The sequence below is a fragment of the Trichosurus vulpecula genome, chromosome 3 (assembly GCF_011100635.1).
Source record: "Trichosurus vulpecula isolate mTriVul1 chromosome 3, mTriVul1.pri, whole genome shotgun sequence".
NCBI classification, from domain to species: Eukaryota; Metazoa; Chordata; class Mammalia; order Diprotodontia; family Phalangeridae; genus Trichosurus; species Trichosurus vulpecula.
Window position 1 is genome coordinate 407,782,753 of NC_050575.1, and position 19,425 is coordinate 407,802,177.

At 42.1% G+C, this 19,425-nt stretch overlaps 1 gene segment (V, D, J or C); it reads right to left on the bottom strand.

Annotated features, from left to right (window-relative positions):
* Window positions 1-1,951: 1,951 nt before the first annotated feature.
* LOC118842758 lies at window positions 1,952-2,438 on the bottom strand. The segment is given in 1 exon segment: window positions 1,952-2,438. A coding segment is annotated over 1 exon segment (411 nt).
* Window positions 2,439-19,425: the final 16,987 nt, after the last annotated feature.

Consider the following 19,425-nt stretch of genomic DNA (forward strand, 5'->3'; position numbering starts at 1 on the left):
ATTGTCAACTCTGGTAACAAATGATCAAAGAATCACAGGGGTTTTGCAACCAGTGTTAACTCCAGAAATACCAAAGAGCTCACACAGGTTAAAGATTTCTTTATTCTATTGGGGAAGGGTAACTAGATGCATGTGTCAGGGCTTCCTCTAGTAAGAGACCCAAGGCAGTGAGGTTTAACCTTGATTTATGTATTAATGGCTAGACAAAGAATCAAACAGTGTAGTATGGTAACAGTGATGAAGCATAATAGCAACAATAAGGTAACGTTTTGTAGTGACAAAAAAAGTGCATTCACAGTAGGACTTCACGTCTGGGCCTGTTGGTGCTTGCCTGAGCTCAGGGACCATCAGTTCTGTGATTTAGCTGCAGCAGTGTTTGTCCAGAGGGTGAGCGCAAAGGATTATTGTTATGCCAAGCTCAGGGCACAGCTTGCTTGCTGAGCGTTGGCTCTGGAAAACAAGGGGTCTCCTAATAGTAAAAACAGAGAGGAGTAAAAGTAGAGGGGTAGTCTTGGCATGGGGATCCTGACAGGAGTTAGGAACCACCCATTCCTAGATTGTGATGGAGAAGGGGCATAGAGGGATCAGATAGCCATATAGTTATAGCTATTACCCTAGTTATAAGAGTTTCTAGATAATCTGGTCTAGATTTTGAAAGAGTAGATTTCAAAGGGCTCAGAGGAAGAATAAATAGGACCCAATGGCCTTATATTTTGACAGATGAAGTTAGCCATTGAGGGAAAGAAAGATCTCAATAATGAGATTCTGAAAACAGAATGAGAAATAATTCTGATTAGACACAAGTAAAGAGCTGCCTGATGCGGGTGCATAGGCAACTCATCATCCAACTTAGATTTTTAAGAAGCGTATATATTAGATGGAAGCACAGATAGGTGTGGTGATGAATGTAGAAGAGTATTAGGATCCTGTAAAAACAATGCTGGCAGATCTATATCCTAATGTAAACCCTGCAAGTTAGAGAGGAAAGGGAGTTAGATATAGGAGAAATCATAGGATCATAGATTTAGACTTGGAAGGGAACCTTAGAGAACATTGATTCCAACCCCCTCACTTTAAAGATGAGGAAACTGAGACCAAGAAAGGTTAAATGACTTGCCCAGGGTCATACAGCTAGTAAGTGTCTGTGATAGGATTTGAACTCATTTTCACCACTCCAATCTCTCCATTGTATCATCTAGCTGCCACCAGCTCTGGGTTCATGTGGACCAGGACCAACCCAAGGGGGAACCTGATACCAGAAAGAAATACTGGAAATCTTCTTGAACTTTCTTCTTCAGTGAACCCCCAGCCCAGAATGGAACTCTGGGGAAAACTTCTGAAATATAGATTAGAAAATTCTCCAATTGATAAATTGTCAAAGGACATGAACAGGCAGTTTCAGAAGAAGAGATCAAAGCTATCAATGTTATTATTCAGTCATTTTAGTTGTGTCTGAAACTTCATGACTCTATTTGGGTATTTCTTGGCAAAAATACTGGAACGGTTTACCATTTCCTTCTCCAGCTCATTTTACAGATGAGGAAATTGAGGCAAACAGGGTTAAGTGACTTGCCCAGGGACACACAGCTAGTGTCTAAGCCTGGATTTGAACTCAGATCTTCCTGACTCCAAGCCCAGTGTTCTATCTGCTGCACTACCTAGCTGCCCACGCTATCAATAGTCAAATTCAAAAATTCTCTAAGTCATTATTGCTTAGAGAAATGCAAATTAAAATAACTCTCAGATGCCAAAAGGGAAATGACAAATGCTGGAAGAGATGTAGAAAGATTGGGACACCAAAGCACTGTTGATAGAGTTGTGAACTGGCCCCATCCCTTGAGCCTTGCTTATATTTACATAGACCCAAGGAATTCACATCTGAGCAATCCCCATAACAACTGCCAGGGAAGGAGAAGCAGCAGGGACATCAGTGCTATACTCATCAGCCAGCCTAGGGTTGTTTAAGATCTGGACTAGAGAACTGTGGGTAAGGAACATTATAGCCCTGCTGACAGTAATAATCAGCAGCATCTTCTACTTCCACACTACTGATTATAAATGTGAAATCTGTCCCGGACCCAGAGCCGCTGAACCGTGCAGGGACCTCAGAGGCCACCATAGAAGCGTGGTAAATGAGTAACCTCAGGACTTGGCCAGGCTTCTGTTGGTACCAGTGCATGAAGCTGGTGCCTTGGCTTCCAATTATACTCTTACTGGTCTTGCAGGTGGTGGTGATGCTCTCTCCCGGGGACCCAGACAAAAAGGCTGGGGACTGAGTTACCGAAACTTGTCCGTGGGTGTCTGAGTTGAGAAATACCATAAAAACTTCAGAGAAGAAAATTTTCATATCATCAAATATCATCTTAGACCTACAAAGAGCACTATTTCTGGAGTCAAAAGACTTGAGGTTAAATCCCACCACAGACAATACTAGTGTTTCCTTGGGGAAGTCACTCAACCCTTGTAGGCCTCATTTTCCTCATGTATAAAATGAAATAATTGAACCAGTTCTCAATCTATAATCTTACACTATCTAAAATCAGCACACACCAACATGTACCCTTCTCACTTGAGTACCTCTTTTTCTCTCAATCACATCCAGTCATAAGCACCTTATTCCACTTCCCCACATCCCAAGCCAAGAAAGAACCCATAAACTGTCCCATAGACACTTGGGTCTGTCCTGTTTCTCAAAAACCCAGAATTATATTCTCTCCTAGTGTCATTTCACGAGGGTGAACAGAAGGACTACTAAACTGACTCTGACTGGGTTTCTCTATCACTTATTCTTCCTTTCTACTTTCTCTCACCCTTCATCCAGAACACCAGCAAGCCTAAGAATCCAGCCAGGGACAGCATCCTGCAAAGTCTGACCTATAGGAGATTGATGAATAAACATCAATTACTGAGATGCCCGCTTTATCATCATTTTATCATCAGAGGTGCTGCCTCTAAAAAGGAACAGACTTTGAGGGCAGAGGAAGTTATGCAAAGTAGCTGCAACCATGCAAGAAAGTCAGGATGTAAAGGGACCTCCTAACCACAGCACTTATTATTAGACCCTGAGTTCCCTTGAAACCTGTGGGCCCCACTGCTTTAGCAAGAAAGGCACCAAACTTCCCTCTTGTGCCCAGAGAGATAAGTTATGGTCCCTCTGAAAAGGCAAGTGTCAGAATTTTCATAGCTTGTCACCCATCCTTCTCAACTAACCTTGTGTTGTTCAGTAGAGCGGAGGAGCCCCCTGGGAAACCTGGATTCCCATTCCATGGTGGTACCCATCTCTGCTCCAAAGAAACATTGACATCTCAACAGATTCTCCCTATCCAGCCTGATAATCTGACCCTTCCTCTAGATGCATGAGTTCAATAGCCAGAAAAAGTCAGGAAACCAATCTTGATTGACAAGGAGATGATTTCAAGCCTTCCTGTCAAGTTATCAACCTTAGATCTCTGGCATGAACAGTGCCTAGCACATAGGAAGGTCTCAATAAAGGTTTGTTTATGGACTGACTGTCCTAGGGCACTACCTCACTTTTCTGGATACAGAGACCATATCAAGCCCAGATATTTATAAAGGTTTTTAAGGTTTGCAAATCCCTTTAAATGCATTATCTTATGTAAGTCTCTCAGCTTTTCTGTGTGGTAGGTCCTAGCAACTTGTATGGATGAGACCTTAGTGGCCTTCTAGTCTAATCCATGCCTGAATAAATTTCCACTCCGCAGAAATGGAAAGATTAGTCTAAGTCAAGGGGTCTTAATTTTGGCGGGGGGCTGTGTACCCCTTGGGCATTCTTGGTGTAGCCGGTATACCCCTTTTCAGAATCTTTTTAAATACATAAAAGAAAATACGTAGGATTACAAAGGAAACCAATTACATTTAAATATGTTTATCATTTAAAAAAAAACAAGTTCATTAACTCCAGGTGAAGAACTCCTGTTCCTGGTGTTTTCTCTAAGACTTTAAGTTACAGCAGAATTGTGGATCTGAATCAATAAAGAAAAAAACTTCTACACCAGAGAGGTCCCAACATTGATGAAATCACAGGTCTGGAAGAGAGAGGGAGAAAGAGAGAGAGAGAGAGATTTTAAATGATGCATTAAGTACTATACAATACACACTAGGGACATTAGTACAGGAAACAGTGCCTGAATTTCAATTCCATTCAACTTTCCTTCTCATCTGGTACCTTCTCTCTTTGGAACTTCCCTCCCTCAAGCCAGCCTCCTTCTCCCACTGGTGTGTTCCTTCCAGAGGCCTTTATTTTGGGGATGAGTCCAGCCCATCCATGCTTCATTCCCCTCCTTGCTCTGGGTCTGACTCTTTAGACTTCAGTACCATGCACTCATGGATACTCTTTCTACTCCCAACCCACACCTCTTTTCAGCTCCCTTTTGTGGGTTGCCTTCTCCCATTAGAATGTAAACTCCTTGAGGGCAGGGATTGCCTTTTTCGCTTGTGTTTGTATCCCCAGCACTTAGTACAATGCCTGCCTGGCATTGTACCAAAGGCAAACTGAGATGCATAACTGGATCTGAAAAGAAAGGAACTTGGTCCTTCATGGGCAAAGCAGTCAGCCTAGGAGACTAGGCAATGTCAAGGCCATCCAGCTGATACAGGGCACTCATCGGTCCTCTCAAGAGCTCAGCTCCCTCTGAGTCACAAAGAAGTCCCTTTTAATAACTGTTTTTCAAATTGAATAGAATTGAATTGAAAGCAACTCTGAGTTGCTTGGGTTATTTCAACCCAACATTACCCATCTGGAGCTCTCCCATTTAATTGATGTTACCTTGGATGGAGCAAGTCATTTCACTCAGTTATTATTTTTCCAAATATTTTTGATGTGAGGAAAAAGCAGGAAATGCAGGGGTAGGATAATCACAGGGCTTGTAACATGAATGGAGTTGCCCAAAAATGATGATGATAGTGATCACTAGGATTTAATCTGGTGCCTTAAAGTTTGCAAAATGCTTTATAAATATTGTCTCATTTGATCCTCATAACCACCCTGGGAGATGGGTCCTATTATTATCCCCTTTTTGCAGATAAGAAAACCAAGGCAGAAAAAAAGTTAAATGACTTTCACAGAGTCACACAGCTATTAAGCCTCTGAGACAGGATTTGAACTCAGGTCTTTCTGACTCACTCCTGACTTGCCCAGAGTCAGACAATTAGTAAGTGTCTGAAGCAGGATTTATGTTCAGGTCTTCCCAACTCTGAGTACAGAGCTTTACCCACTGTACCACCCACCTGCCTGTACATATGTTATAAATGAGATCATGAAAAAAGAGAGTCATCATGTTTAAAAGATCAAAGACCTGTGAGAGAAGAAACAAGTGTCCTTCAAAGTTCACACACATTGACTAGGCCCCCAGAGTGGTAATTATGAGACCTCATGAGGAGTCCTGGAGAAAGACCATGGTGAGAGTTCTCCAGTACATCTGGTACAGATGAAGAGAAGAGCTGCCCTACCAGTGAGTAGGGCTTGAGAGCAAGAATAAGGCACTACTAAAAGTGCCTCCTTGTTACTATACCAGCAATGGTGACATGAATTTTATGAAACTGTGCAATTTGTACTTTTGAAAGGGAGCTGACTTTCAGACCCCAAAAAGGAATGGGGCAGCTGAGATGGTGAATGACCTTTTTCTTCCTGTTTGCCTAGGGACATTTTAACCTACTAGATACCAGTGGCATTGAAACTTGATTCTGATTTCAGCAGGGTATGATTACATTGGTAATAGACCCAATTACATTGTCATACATTATATGCACTTGGGAAATGCTTGTTGTCATTTTTTATTTTACTAGGTTAACTCATGAATTATATCTCTAGAAAGAAAGCAGGTCAAGGAAGGAAGATCCTTATTATATTTCCCTTTTTATTCTAAAGCAGAGGTTGGATTGGAACATACCCCACGTAACATATGACCAATGACACTCACAGCTCAGTGCTAAAAGATTTGTCTCCCAATGATCAGGAAATTATGCCAAATGTGACACAACAGGACAACCCTAAGAAGCTGATGAATAAAGGCATTCGTGATATTTTTAGTGGAGGTCAAAGGAAGACATTTTATGAAGTAGCTAAACACGGAAAGGGGCAGCTAGGTGCTACAGTGGATAGGGTGCTAGGCCTGGAGTCAGGAAAACTCATCTTCCTGAGTTCAAATCTGACCTCAGACACTTACTAGCTGTGTGACCCAGGACAAGTCACTTAACCCTCTTGGCCTCGGTTTCCTCATCTGTAAAATGAGCTGGAGAAGGAAATGGTGACCCACTACCAGTATCTTTGCAAATGGGGTCACAAAGAGTTGGAAGTGTCCAAAACACAACTGAGCAACAACAAACATAGAAAAAAAAGTTGTATTCATATATGCTATATACATTACCCTACACATATAGGCACCACCACCATGTAAGCTCCTGTAGAACAGAGATAGTTTCCCTTCGGTTGTGTACCAAAAGAACTTGCCCTCTCTCTTTCCTGGTGGTGAGGGAGGCAAGAACTTCTGTACATCTGTGGGTGAGGAGAGAAGTAACACCAATGGCCTGCTCTCATTACCCAGTCCAACATGGATACTTGAACACAAGGCATCACTGTTTCTTCTCTTCCTGCTGTGTATATTCTTTCCTATTGTTAGGTGAGTGGGTATGGGAGATGGAAAGTCAATCAGTCAACTAGCATTTATGAGGGTCTTACTATGTAAGATACTGTGATAAGTACTAGAAAAAGCCAGGATGAAATCTTATGAGCTTCAAAATATCAAAAGAAGTACCACAGAACCAGCATCTGAGCATAAGAATTGGCTAGCCCTAAGAAGTGACCTGCTTGACCCAGTCCTGCAGCTAATTGTCCTGGTGGACTGGACATCCTGTCCTGCAGGCCAGATTGTATTTTATCCCTTATCTATGTCATACTTGGAATTGAACTCAGTGGTGAAAATGTTTTATACTCACCATTTTAAACTTGAGTTTATTTTCTCCTAGGACCATTCGGTTTCACATCTGATTATACTTTTAGTTCTTGCTGTATCATTTCTGCAAATATCCTCTATTATAGAAAATGGATGTTCATTGTTTATGGGTGATATATAGGAGATGTCAACATGTTACATTATACGAGGGGCTAATCACTGGCAATGATATTGAACAGAGAACACCAGAATGGGTAACAGTAACACTAGAAAGATTCTCCCAAACTTTCATTACCTTTAGAACACTAAGAGCGGCTAACCTCCAGGGCCACAACCTGCCAGTAGAACTATGTTTGACATACAGCTCCAGCTGGAACAGTTTAATGATTGTGGGCAGAGTCCTGTAGGAGAGATTATTGAGCTATGTATGAGTCTAGAGACCAAAATGAATCAGGAGGTGACTCATCCCTGGGATGGAGGAATGAGGACAGGTGTAAAAAGGAAGTGAGTTGGATTGTGGAACAGATGAACTAAATGAAACCCAACATAGTAGGCACTTAATATAAATGGTTTTTTTGTTTTGAACTGAAATCAAATCAATAGCAACTTTGAGTTGTTGATCTTTACCATCACTTGTCATTTTAGTCAAGAACTTACTATATTGTGGTTGTAGAGATCATTGTTCATGTATATTTCTGTAGTTTGGAAAGAAAATGATATTGGGGAGTGATGAAATCACTAGGCTGGTACTGCAGGATCTGGAAACTTTGGAGAAATGATTCAATCCATCCTATGTGACAGGATCACACATAAAACACCTTAGACATATGAGACACAGTTATGGTTTTTAAGGGCTTCCAAAGAAAAGAAGTGCCCTGAAGTTTTCTTTCAAACTCAATAGAATCTGTTATTTGGATCACTCATTTTAGCACCAATGTATCTCCTTGTTTTGTTAATTTGCTATTTCATAAGTATATATCTTAACTTCCCAATTATATGGTAAGCTCCTAGAAGGACAGAGATCATGTCTTAAATTGCTTTATTTCCTCCCAAGAACCCAGTATAGTGCTATGATCAGAATAGATCTATAATAAATGCTTTTTGATTGAAAGAACATTTCATATCTAAAAACACTTTCTATCCACATCAATTCATTGTGTTGAAGACTGAATACAGCTCCTTTTGGTCCATGTTCAATGGAAGTGAAATTTCTTTGAATGAAAGTTCTTTTTCAGGTACATGTTGGACCAAAGGACTGTTAAGTTCTGAACATACTGTGATTCCAGAATCTGCAATGCCCTGAGTTCTGTATTTTTGATCAATAGTCAACTTCTCCACACATTTACGTGCCTTTGGAAAAGTCCATTTGCAACTGGGCCAAATCATTCTAAAAAAATGGAATTATATAAAAAAGTCTGTCACATGGTAGGTACTTAATAAATGCTTATTAACCAAGATTTTTATACCATTGGACCCAGAGATTCCACAGCTAGGCATATACATCTAAGGAAGTCTATTGATCAATTAACCACCAAGCATTAATTTAATACTTACTATGTGGCAGGAACTTTGCTAAGCACTGAGATTATGAGGAAAAAGAGTCCCTTCCCCCAAGGAGCTGAGACTCTAAAAGAGCAAATCACAAGTATTTCACAAATACATACATGTTACATGTAGAGTAGATCGAAGTTAACAAAGGGGAAGGCACAAGCAACTTGGGAAACCAGGACAGGGCTCCTGCCAAAAGTCGTGTTTGAGCTGAGTAGTGAAGGAAGATAGGAAATCTAAGAGACAGAGGTTTGGGGGAAGAACATTCCAAGCAAAAGGGACAGCATGTGGGAGATAGTGTACCACATGTGAGGATCAAATAAGTATGGCCAACATATAGAGTGTATGAATGGGATTAGTTTATGAGAATGCTGAAAAGACCAGTTTATGGAGACCTTTAAATGCCAAACAGAGGGACTGATATTTTATCCTAAGGGTAATAGAAAGCCATTGAGGTTTATCAAGTAGGGAGGTGACATGGTCAGACCTATACTTTAGGAAAATCAGTTTGGCAACTGTGTTAAGGATAGACTCTAATGGACTGGAGGCAGGGAGACCATCCAGAGTTTTTTCAATATTCCAGGCAACAGAAAAAGAAGGGCTGGAGTAGTGGCTGTATGAGTAGGGAGGACACCCCATGAGAAAGGTGGTGGAGGTAGACATGAAAAGATTTCACAACTGATTCAGTACGAGAGTGAGGCGTCAAGCGTAACACCAAGGCTGCAAACTTAAGGGATCTGGAGGATGATGCTGCCTTCAAGAAATAGGGACATGAGGAAGAGGGGTGGTTTGGGGTAGAAAGATCATTAGTTCTGTTTTGCACTCTCCTTCTGTGACTCCTAAGGATAATAGAGTTCAGCGGCAGCATATGGATCCTTTCCCCAAACTAAAATGCAAGCATTTTATCCTTGTTTGGTTCCTTATGTTTGACTATTCATGTTTGTTTACCTCTTTATGTTTTTCTTGATTCCTGTGTTTGCATTTCAAGGTTTCCCCACAGTTATGGTCTTGTCATCAGGAATATTTGGAAATCCTCTTATTTCATTAATTTTCCATCTTTATCTTGTAAGATCATGCTCAGTTTTTCTGGGTAGTTATTCTTGTCTGTAAGTCTGGATCATTTGCCTTCTGGAAAACTGCATTCCAAGATCTTTGCTTCTTCAGGAGTGAATGCTAAATCATGTTTTATCCTCATTGTGGCTTCTTGCTTCTCGTATTCTTTCATTCTGCCTGCTTGCAATATTTTTTCTTTCCCTTCGAAGCTCTGGATTTGGGCTATAATGTCCCTGGAAGTTTTCATTTGAGGACTTATTTCAAGAGGTGATTGGTAGATTCATCCTATTCCCACTTTGCCCTCTGGTTCTAAGAGACTTGGACAGTTTTCTTTTTAAGATCGCTTAAAATGTGGTATCTAGGTTCTTTTTTTTGGTAATGACTATAAGCTTAGTCCAATGTTACTTAATTTTTTTCTCCTTGATCTGTTTCAAAGGTCAATGTTTTTTTTTACTATGAGAGACCTTATATTTTTCTATTTTTCTGTCTTTTGACTTTACTTAATCTATCTCATTGTCCCATGGAGTCATTGGCTTCTATTTGAAACCTATATATATATAGGTGTGTGTGTGTGTGTGTGTGTGTGCGCGCGCGTATGTGTGTGTGTGTATTTGAAAACAATATAAACCAATATAATCTATTTGAAACCAATATAATGTATATAATATTTGAAACCAATTTATCTTGACTATCACTTGACTCTCTCTAGATTCGCTTGACTGTCACACTATAGAAACCCTTATCATTTTCAAGTAGTTTGGTGCCTGGGCAAGGTTTTGTACGTTTTGTGCCCCAACTGTTCATTCTCTCGTAAATCTTTCTTCTGTAACCGTAATTAATTTTAATGACATTTCTCAATGCTAACACTAGGGGGTGGGAAATAGCTACAGCAGAAAAGACCTGGGTGACTAACCCTGTTCTTTTATTGAAACTTCAATTTGCCCCAGTTTTATAACTGAGTTTTCAACCCTTTTTAAAAATCTAAAGCATAGATCTTTACTAACATCAATTTCAAATTAAACACCAGGCTTAAAGATGAGATCTTCATCAGAGCAACCTTGAAAAAACAAATTGATGCCAGAGAGGTCAGTAGATGGCACAGAGGATAGAGTGCTTCCCCTGGTGTCCCTAAGACCTGAGTTCAACTTACTAGCTTTGTGACTCTGGCCAAGCCACTTAATTGTTGTCTGCTTCAGTTCTCTTCTGTGTAAAAGGGAATAAAAATAGTACTTACCTCCCAAGGTTGTTGTGAGGACCAAATGAGGTAATATTTATTATAGAACACTGATATAATATGCACTTAATAAATGCTTGTCTCCTTCCTGCCATATTCTGAAATATATCTCTCTTAACTGGCAGGGAACTTTCAGTCCATTCACACCTCCTTATGCTCATCCCACTTAATCTTAAAACCCCATTTGTGTTATACTTACATGACAGAACCATTTGGCATCAAAATCCTGATACCTTATTCTTCAGATGAGGTCTTTAACTTACAATCATTAATAAAGTTCCCATGTGATTTAGTACTTCAAGGGGAAGAATGACGCTGACCCCATCTTGGAGCAAATTTAACAATCAGAACTGGTATGATAAGTACACTCCTGTGAAGCCACAGTTTGAGAATTTAAACATAGAAACCACCGGATGTTAAAATCCTCTTGATGTTCTTCTACTGTTGCTTGGTCCCTTTACACCTGTACAAGTGAAAAGTTGTATTGCCATGTAGAAAGTAATCAGTGCTCAGAGTACTTCAACTTTTATCTAAACAAGTAAAATCTCTTGGCTCGTGTGATTTTTAAAGCTTGATTGACAGGGGGTGGGAGGGGAGGGCAATACCTAATAATAAACCGACTTGGTTATTCACTGTTATCCTTCTGACTTGGGTTGCAACCTAGCTGAGATCAGAAACCATTTCTTATACTTCTTTGTCCTTTGAATGCCCACTGTGATACTCAAGAGGTGTTCAACAAATTCTTTTGAGTTATTGAATGACTAACTAGGGAAATTTCCCTGATTCTTGAATGATTCAAGAAGATCTCTCTGTGTGACCTTTAACTTTCATAAAAATGTAAAGGGGTCAGCTGTCTAGTGTCTAAAGCATGGGCATTCTGCCTCCTCTCCCCATACAATATGACCAGTAGCAGAAAACAGCTGTCATGCCATAAGAACAAGAGTCTCTGAGCTTAGCAAGGAGGTTTCTGTTTGGGTCTGTGTCACTGTGGGAGGGAGGACATAGTGCTGCTGACAGTGATAAACTCCAGCATCTTCAGCTTCTACTCCGCGGATGGTCAAGGTGAAGTCCAGCCTGGAGCCACCTCCTCGGAATCGGGCTGGGGTCCCAGAAGCCAATGCAGAAGCACCAAAGATGAGGAGTTTGGGGGCTTGTCCAAGTTTCTGCTGGTACCAAGCAATGGAGGTACCCACCTTAAAGATGGTTCTGCAGTGGAGAGTGACGTGGTTTCCTAGTGACACTGCCACAGTCTCTGGAGATTGAGTCATCACAATCTGTCCCCTGGAATCTGGATGAGATATTCCATTACAATAGCACAAACCATTCCTTTTACCTAATGTTAGAAAATAAACTTAGATCTATGAGCAAATTATTACCTTTTTAGCCTTGGCATAAAGTAACTTATAGATGGGCTGTCCATATAAGAAATGCTTCAGGATCAGAATGCAGAGTCAAGCTCTGGGACCCTCCTAGTTACCAGAACACTGTGCCAAATGTGAGACAATAGGACAGCCCCACTCTGGAGAGCTGATTAATCAAGACATTAATGACATTAATTATTGATGGAAGCATTTTTGATGGTGAGCATCTTACAAATATAGAAGAGGAAGCCCTGGATGAGACCCTATGTGACAGTCAAGAGATAAAAATCATCTCTGACTCCATTTCCAGTCATGAAGACTAGACATCTGTGCCTCAGTTTCCCATCTGTTAAATAGTGGTTACAATTCCTACCCTGTTTTGTTTCTCAGGTTTATACAGGAAGGTTCATACCTTGAATGGAAAACACCAGGAGCCAGAGGAGCTGAGCCAAGGAGCTCCACTCCGAGCTTCCAGAAAACATCTTATCCCAGATCTTCCAGCAGAGTGGTGGCAATGAACTGTCTGATTTCCTCTAACTTTGAGTCAACAGTTCCAAGGGTTTAAGTAGGTACAAGAACTAGGTGGGGTCACTTTGCATGGTCCAACCCAGAACCCTCCTCTGAGAGCATAAGATCATAGGGCCCTTAGAGTTTACTTAGTCCAACTATCTCATTTTACAAATAGGGAAACTGAGACCAAGAATCCAAGGCTACACAAATAGTAAATAGTAAAAACAGATTCTAACCATATCTGAATTCCATATCTTCCCTCTACACAGTGGAACTTGTATGAAGACGGAATTGCAACAACTCAGCCCAGGAAGCAGCTGTCGCACTGTCCCTACAGCATCTGAAAGTCAGTGGTTGTCTTCATTTTCGGAGAAGGGAAATTAATTTTCCACTCACAGAGACAACCCTAGCATTTCACATTGGTGGGAGGGGAGAGTAATATCAGCCCCAGGTCTAGGGATGAGAGGCCAGGAAGTCCCAGAATGACTGTGTAACTCTGAAAAGAGGGGTAGGGGTCTCTTAAGAGACCAATAAGTTCTTGGGGGGCCAACAGATTGTGCCCTGGTCCATTCTCTCCACCATGTGGGAGTATCAAAACATGCCTGAAATTGTTTCCTACGATCTGAACCAGCTACTTTGACACACAATCAAGGAAAGGATGGAAGGAGCAGGAAACATGGTGACAACATTGCCCCAGGTCCTCAGAGCCAGTGAAACAATCCTGGAGAAAACCAGAGGCACTGATCTTTAGAAAGGGAGGAAAGCAACAGACCGGGCAGGAGATTCTCATTGATTCTAGATTCAGGATCTGGTTCCAAGGGCTGGAGGATCTGAGCAAAGAGGCTTCCGTGTAGGTAAATACTGAGAGCCTTGTGGATATTCTGGGATAGCTTGCGCTACCTATATGGGGGATGCTACTCAGCATTTCTCTGAGGAGATGGTGAGCATGGAACATGCGGATGGGGAGAGTCCAGCTGGGGCAGGAAGAAAGAAGAGAAAGGAGAAACAGAGTTTCCTTTGGCCATGAACTTAGAACTGGAAACAACCCAGGAACAGAGCCTGAAGAAGACTTTGATCTTGTTTGTTGTTTAGTGGTGTCCAACTCTTCATGACCCCATATGAGGTTTTCTTGGCAAAGATACTGGAGGGGCTTGCTATTTCCCTCTCCAGTTCATTCTACAGATGAGGAACTTAGGCAAGTGCTTAGGCTTATATAGACAGTGTCTGAGACCAGATCTGAACTCATGAAAATGTGTCTTCCTGATTCTGACCCCAGTGTTCTATGTGCTATGGTGCCACCTAGCACTTTAGGAGAGAATAGAATGATGTGGTCTTTACCCAGGGCAGGGTATGAGCATTTGATACTGAGGTTTGACCCTTCAGGAAGCAGCTGGTATGTGGGTGAGACCAAAAAAAGCCAGAGAGGAAGTTTGTGCTCAGGTCTATATCCCTAAGGGAGAGAGGCTGCCATCCTTCTGACCAGACCCTTAACTGACAATTTAGGAGCCTGAAACAGTTGGTGAGAGGATAGAGGAAGTCATTTGCAATAGTCTAGCATGCCAGAAATTTGGTATGCTACTGAAGGACAAAGATTTCTAAGGAAAGATGCAAGAGAGAGTGGCGATCACAGGGAGCAAAGAAGGAGGATAAACTGGTCCATTGCTAATCTGCAGAAAAGGCATTGCATCCCAGAATGAGGCCTCTGCTGCCACCACAGTCACTGAAGGGGAAGGGGAGGAAGTGAGCATTTATTAAGTCCCTACTATATGTCAGTCACGATGTGAAATACTTTACAAATATCACCTCTTTCGATCCTGAGGAGGAGACCAGGCAAGGAAAGAAGAGCTATCAGAAGTCAATAAATTTCCTGCCCCGAAGCAAAGCCTCAGCAGCCCCACCTTACTTATAGACCTGCTTCTGGCAATAACCTGCCACATCTTCAGTGCCCACATGGCTGCTTAGAACAAAGTCCACAGGCTTATGACTTCTGGAGGCTAAATGTTTTTGTTTTTTTTCTTTTGGAGGGGGGAACATGGGGCAATTGGGGTTAAGTGACTTGTCCAAAGTCACACAGCTAGTAAGTGTGTCGAGTATCTGAAGTCGGATTTGAATTCAGGTCGTCCTGCCTCCAGGGCCGGTGCTCTACTCACTGTGCCACCTAGCTGCCCCAGAGGCTAAATGTTTTACTGTTTCTTCCTTTTTCCCATTTTCCACTCTCGTGGAAGGAGGCCTAACATAAGTGACCTCCCTGACACCCCACTCCAAAGCAGGGCTTAATTAGACCCTGCCCTCTCTCACCTTGTGCCTGGGGAGGAAGCTGCTGCTGCTCCACTGAGCTGAAGAGCAGAGGACCCTGGAGAGGTTTGTGTAAGAAGCCAGAGTGCTGGGGGAGGGAAGGGGGGGACATGATTATATTTCTGACAATAACAATCTGCAGCATCCTCAGCCTTCACACTGGCAATAGTGAAAGTGAAGTCTGTCCCAGTCCTGATGCCATTGACCTTGGCAGAATGGCGGTGTTGTTTAGAAACCTCTTAGGAAGGTAGCTGAGGAGACTGTCTTGCTTCCTACTGATAGCAGGTTTATCATTTGCCAATGCCAATACCATCCCTGCAGTTGATGGTTACTCTCTCTGCTGGAGTGAAGGACAGGAAGGCTTGGCATGAGGTCAGCACAAAGGCTGCCCAGAATTCTTGGTGGGAAAAGAATGAGAAGAAGGGAAGAATCCCATCTAGATGCCATGAGCATAACAGGCAATCCCCTTCCACTCAGGTGTATGGCTGTTGCTGAGATGTCATTCCCACTAGATATAGGGACCCCACACTTCTTTGGTCATGAAAGCTCCTGTTTTACCTAGAGGAAGAAGGGTATTTATTCCCTGAGCCCAGAGAACTAGGAGACAGAGGAGCTGGCTTTCAGCAAGCATTGAGAGACCCTGGAAAATGCAGCCACAGAACTCTGAGCACAAAGACAGGGACAGAGAGACATTTATTTCTTAGAGTGATTGGGGACTGTCCCTTGGGTATGTATATGCAAATGAGCCCCAGTCAAGATGGAAAGATGTGCTCCTTGGAAGGAAAGCTGTGGCAAATCTGGACATCGTACTAAAAAGCGAAGACATCACCTTAACGACAAAGGTCCATATGCTCAAAGCCATGGTTTTTCCAGAAGCAATGTATAGCTATGAGAGTTGGGCTATAAGGAAAAATGAGCACCACAAAATCAACACTTGAATTGTGCTAGAGAAGACTTTTGAGAGTACCTTGGACAGCGAGAAGATCAAATCAGTCAATACTTAAATTAATTCAGGCTACTCACTGGAAGGTCAAATACTGAAGCTAAAGCTTAAATACTTTGGCCACATAATGAGATGACAGGACTCATTAGAAAAGACCCTGATGTTGGGAAAGATTGAAGGCAAAAGGAGAAGGGAATGGCAGAGCATAAGATGGATAGATAAGTGTCATGGAAGCAATGAACATGAACTTGGGGAGATTTGGGGAGATAGGAGAGGATAGAAGGGCCTGGTATACTGTGGTCTATGGGGTCATGAAGAGTTGGACATGATTGAATGACCGAGCAACAACAGAGCCCCAGTCCCTGCTCTGAGCCTAGCTGAATGTGCCTGTGCCTTATGTCCGATGTACGGCTATAGCTATATCATTTTCTCATTAATGCTAATCTAGAGATGCCTCACTGTTTCAACAATCTGGCTAGCAGCTGCTGGCAGGTGAAAAACCAACCACAACCAGCTCACAGAACGCTGCAAGCCCAGGTTCTTTTGATCTGCTTTACTAAGGAAAGCAACGTTAAGGGGTTAGCAATCTTACTTTAATCCAGCATACAAATATCATTCATTTAGTTCAGGGGAAAAAGCCAGCCCCCTGAACTTCAGAGCAAATACAAACAAATTACAAACATCGACAGACAGACCAAATACAATTCCTAGTTACCAAGGAACCATCAACAGCCAGGAGCTCAACAAGGCTGGCTCAAAGTCAAGCGCCATTCCTGCTGTGGCTCAGAGCTCCAAAAAAAGAAAGCCAACCCCTGGTTTTTTTTTTTTAATGCAATTTATTTATTTAACATATTTGGTTTTCAGCATTGATTTTCACAACAGTTTGAATTACAAATTTTCTCCCCATTTCTGCCCTCCCCCCCCCACTCCAAGATGGCGTATATTCTGGTTGCCCTGTTCCCCAGTCAGCCCTCCCCTCTATCACCCCCCTCCCCTCTCATCCCCTTTTCCCTTCCTTTCTTGTAGGGCAAGATAAATTTCTACGCCCCATTGCCTGTGTATCTTATTTTTTAGTTGCATACAAAAAGTTTTTTTGTTTTTGAACATCTGATTTTAAAACTTTGAGTTCCAAATTCCCTTCCCTCTTCCCTTCCCACCCACCCTCCCTAAGAAGTTGAGCAATTCAACCTAGGCCACACATGTATTATTATGTATAACCCTTCCACAATATTCATGTTGTGAAAGGCAAACTACATTTTGCTCCTTCCCAACCCATCCCGCTTTATTGAATTTTCTCCCTTGACCCTGTCCCCTTTCCAAAGTGTTTGTTTTGATTACCTCCACCCCCATCTGCCCTCCACTCCATCATCCCCCTGCCTTTTATTTTTTTTTTATCTTCCTCCCTCTTCTTTCCTGTGGGGTAAGATACCCAACTGAGTATGTATGGTATTCCCCCTCAGACCAAATCTGATGAGAGCAAGGTTCACTCATTCCCCCCTCACCTGCCCACTCCCCTCCTCTCCTAGAACTGCTTCCTCTTGCCACCTTTATGGGAGATAATCCACCCCATTCTATCTCTCCCTATCTCCCTCTCTCAGTAAGTTACTCTCTCATCCCTTAATTTCATTTATTTCTTTTAGCTATCTTCCCTTCATCCTCAACTCACCCTGTGTCTGCTCTCTTTCTTTTACATATATATATATATATATATATATATATACACATACATACACATACATACATATACACATAGATACATGCATACATACACATTCACTTATATATATACATAAACATATATATATGCATATATATATATGCATATTCCCTTCAACTACCCTAATACTGAGGTCTCATGAATCATACTCATCATCTTTCCATGTAGGAATGTAAACAAAACAGTTCAACTTTAGTAAGTCCCTTGCAATTTCCGTTTCTTGATTACCTTTTCATGCTTCTCTTGATTCTTGTGTTTGAAAGTCAAATTTTCTATTCAGTTCTGGTCTTTTCACTGAGAAAGCTTGAAAGTCCTCCATTTTATTGAAAGTCCATATTTTGCCTTGGAACATGATACTCAGTTTTGCTGGGTAGGTGATTCTAGGTTTTAATCCTAGCTCCATTGACCTCCGGAATATCGCATTCCAAGCCCTTCGATCTCTTAATGTAGAAGCTGCCAGGTCTTGGGTTATTCTGATTGGGTTTCCACAATATTCAAATTGTTTCTTTCTGGCTGCTTGCAGTATTTTCTCCTTGATCTGGGAGCTCTGGAATTTGGCAACAATATTCCTAGGAGATTTCTTTTTGGGATCTATTTGCGGAGGCGATCGATGGATTCTTTCAATTTCTATTTTGCCCTGTGGCTCTAGAATATCAGGGCAGTTCTCCTTGATAATTTCCTGAAAGATGGTATCTAGGCTCTTTTTTTGATCATGGCTTTCAGGTAGTCCAATAATTTTTAAATTATCTCTCCTGGATCTATTTTCCAGGTCAGTGGTTTTTCCAAGGAGATATTTCACATTGTCTTCCATTTTTTCATTCCTCTGGTTCTGTTTTATAATATCCTGATTTCTCATAAAGTCACTAGCTTCCACTTGCTCCAATCTAATTTTTAAAGTAGTATTTTCTTCAGTGGTCTTTTGGACCTCCTTTTCCATTTGGCTAATTCTGCCTTTCAAGGAATTCTTCTCCTCATTGGCTTTTTGGAGCTCTTTTGCCATTTGAGTTAGTCTATTTTGTAAGGTGTTGTTTTCTTCAGTGTATTTTTCAGTATTTTTTTGGGTCTCCTTTAGCAAGTCATTGACTTGTTTTTCATGGTTTTCTCGCATCCTTCTTATTTCTCTTCCCAATTTTTCCTCTACTTCTCTAACTTGCTTTTCCAAATCCTTTTTGAGTTCTTCTATGGTCTGGGGCCAGTTCATGTTTTTCTTGGAGGCTTTGGTTGTAGGCTCTATGACTTTGTTGTCTTCTTTAGGCTGTATGTTTTGGTCTTCTTTGTCACCAAAGAAAGAATCCAAAGTCTGAGACTGAATCTGGGCGCGTTTTTGCGTCCTGGCCATATTCCCAACCAACTAACTTGACCCTTGAGTTTTTCAGTGGGGTATGACTGCTTGTAGATTACAGAGTTCTATGTTCTACGTTTGGGGGGGAGGTGCCAGCTCTGTCAGAGCCGCACTCCTCCTTCCCCAAGGACCCCCAGTCCAGACTGGGCTCAGATCTTCGGCAGGCTGTGCACCCCTGCTGTGATCCGCCACTTAATTCCCCCCACCAGGTGGGCCTGGAGCCGGAAGTAACAACAGCTGTAGCTGCCCCACCTCCGCTGCCCCCGGGGCTGGAAGCCGAACCGCGAACTCCTTCCACTCCCGCAGCTTTTCCCACTAACCTTCTCCGCAGTCTTTGGTGTTTGTGGGTCGAGGGGTCTGGTAACTGCTCACGTATTCAGGGCGCTAGGGCCCCCTCCGCCCGGCATCTGGTCTGGATCGTCCACGCCGCTCAGGCTGGGCTCTGCTCCACTCCGTTCCCAGCTCCCAGCTCCCAGCTCCCAGCTCCGTGTGGAATAGAGCTCCCCCAGAG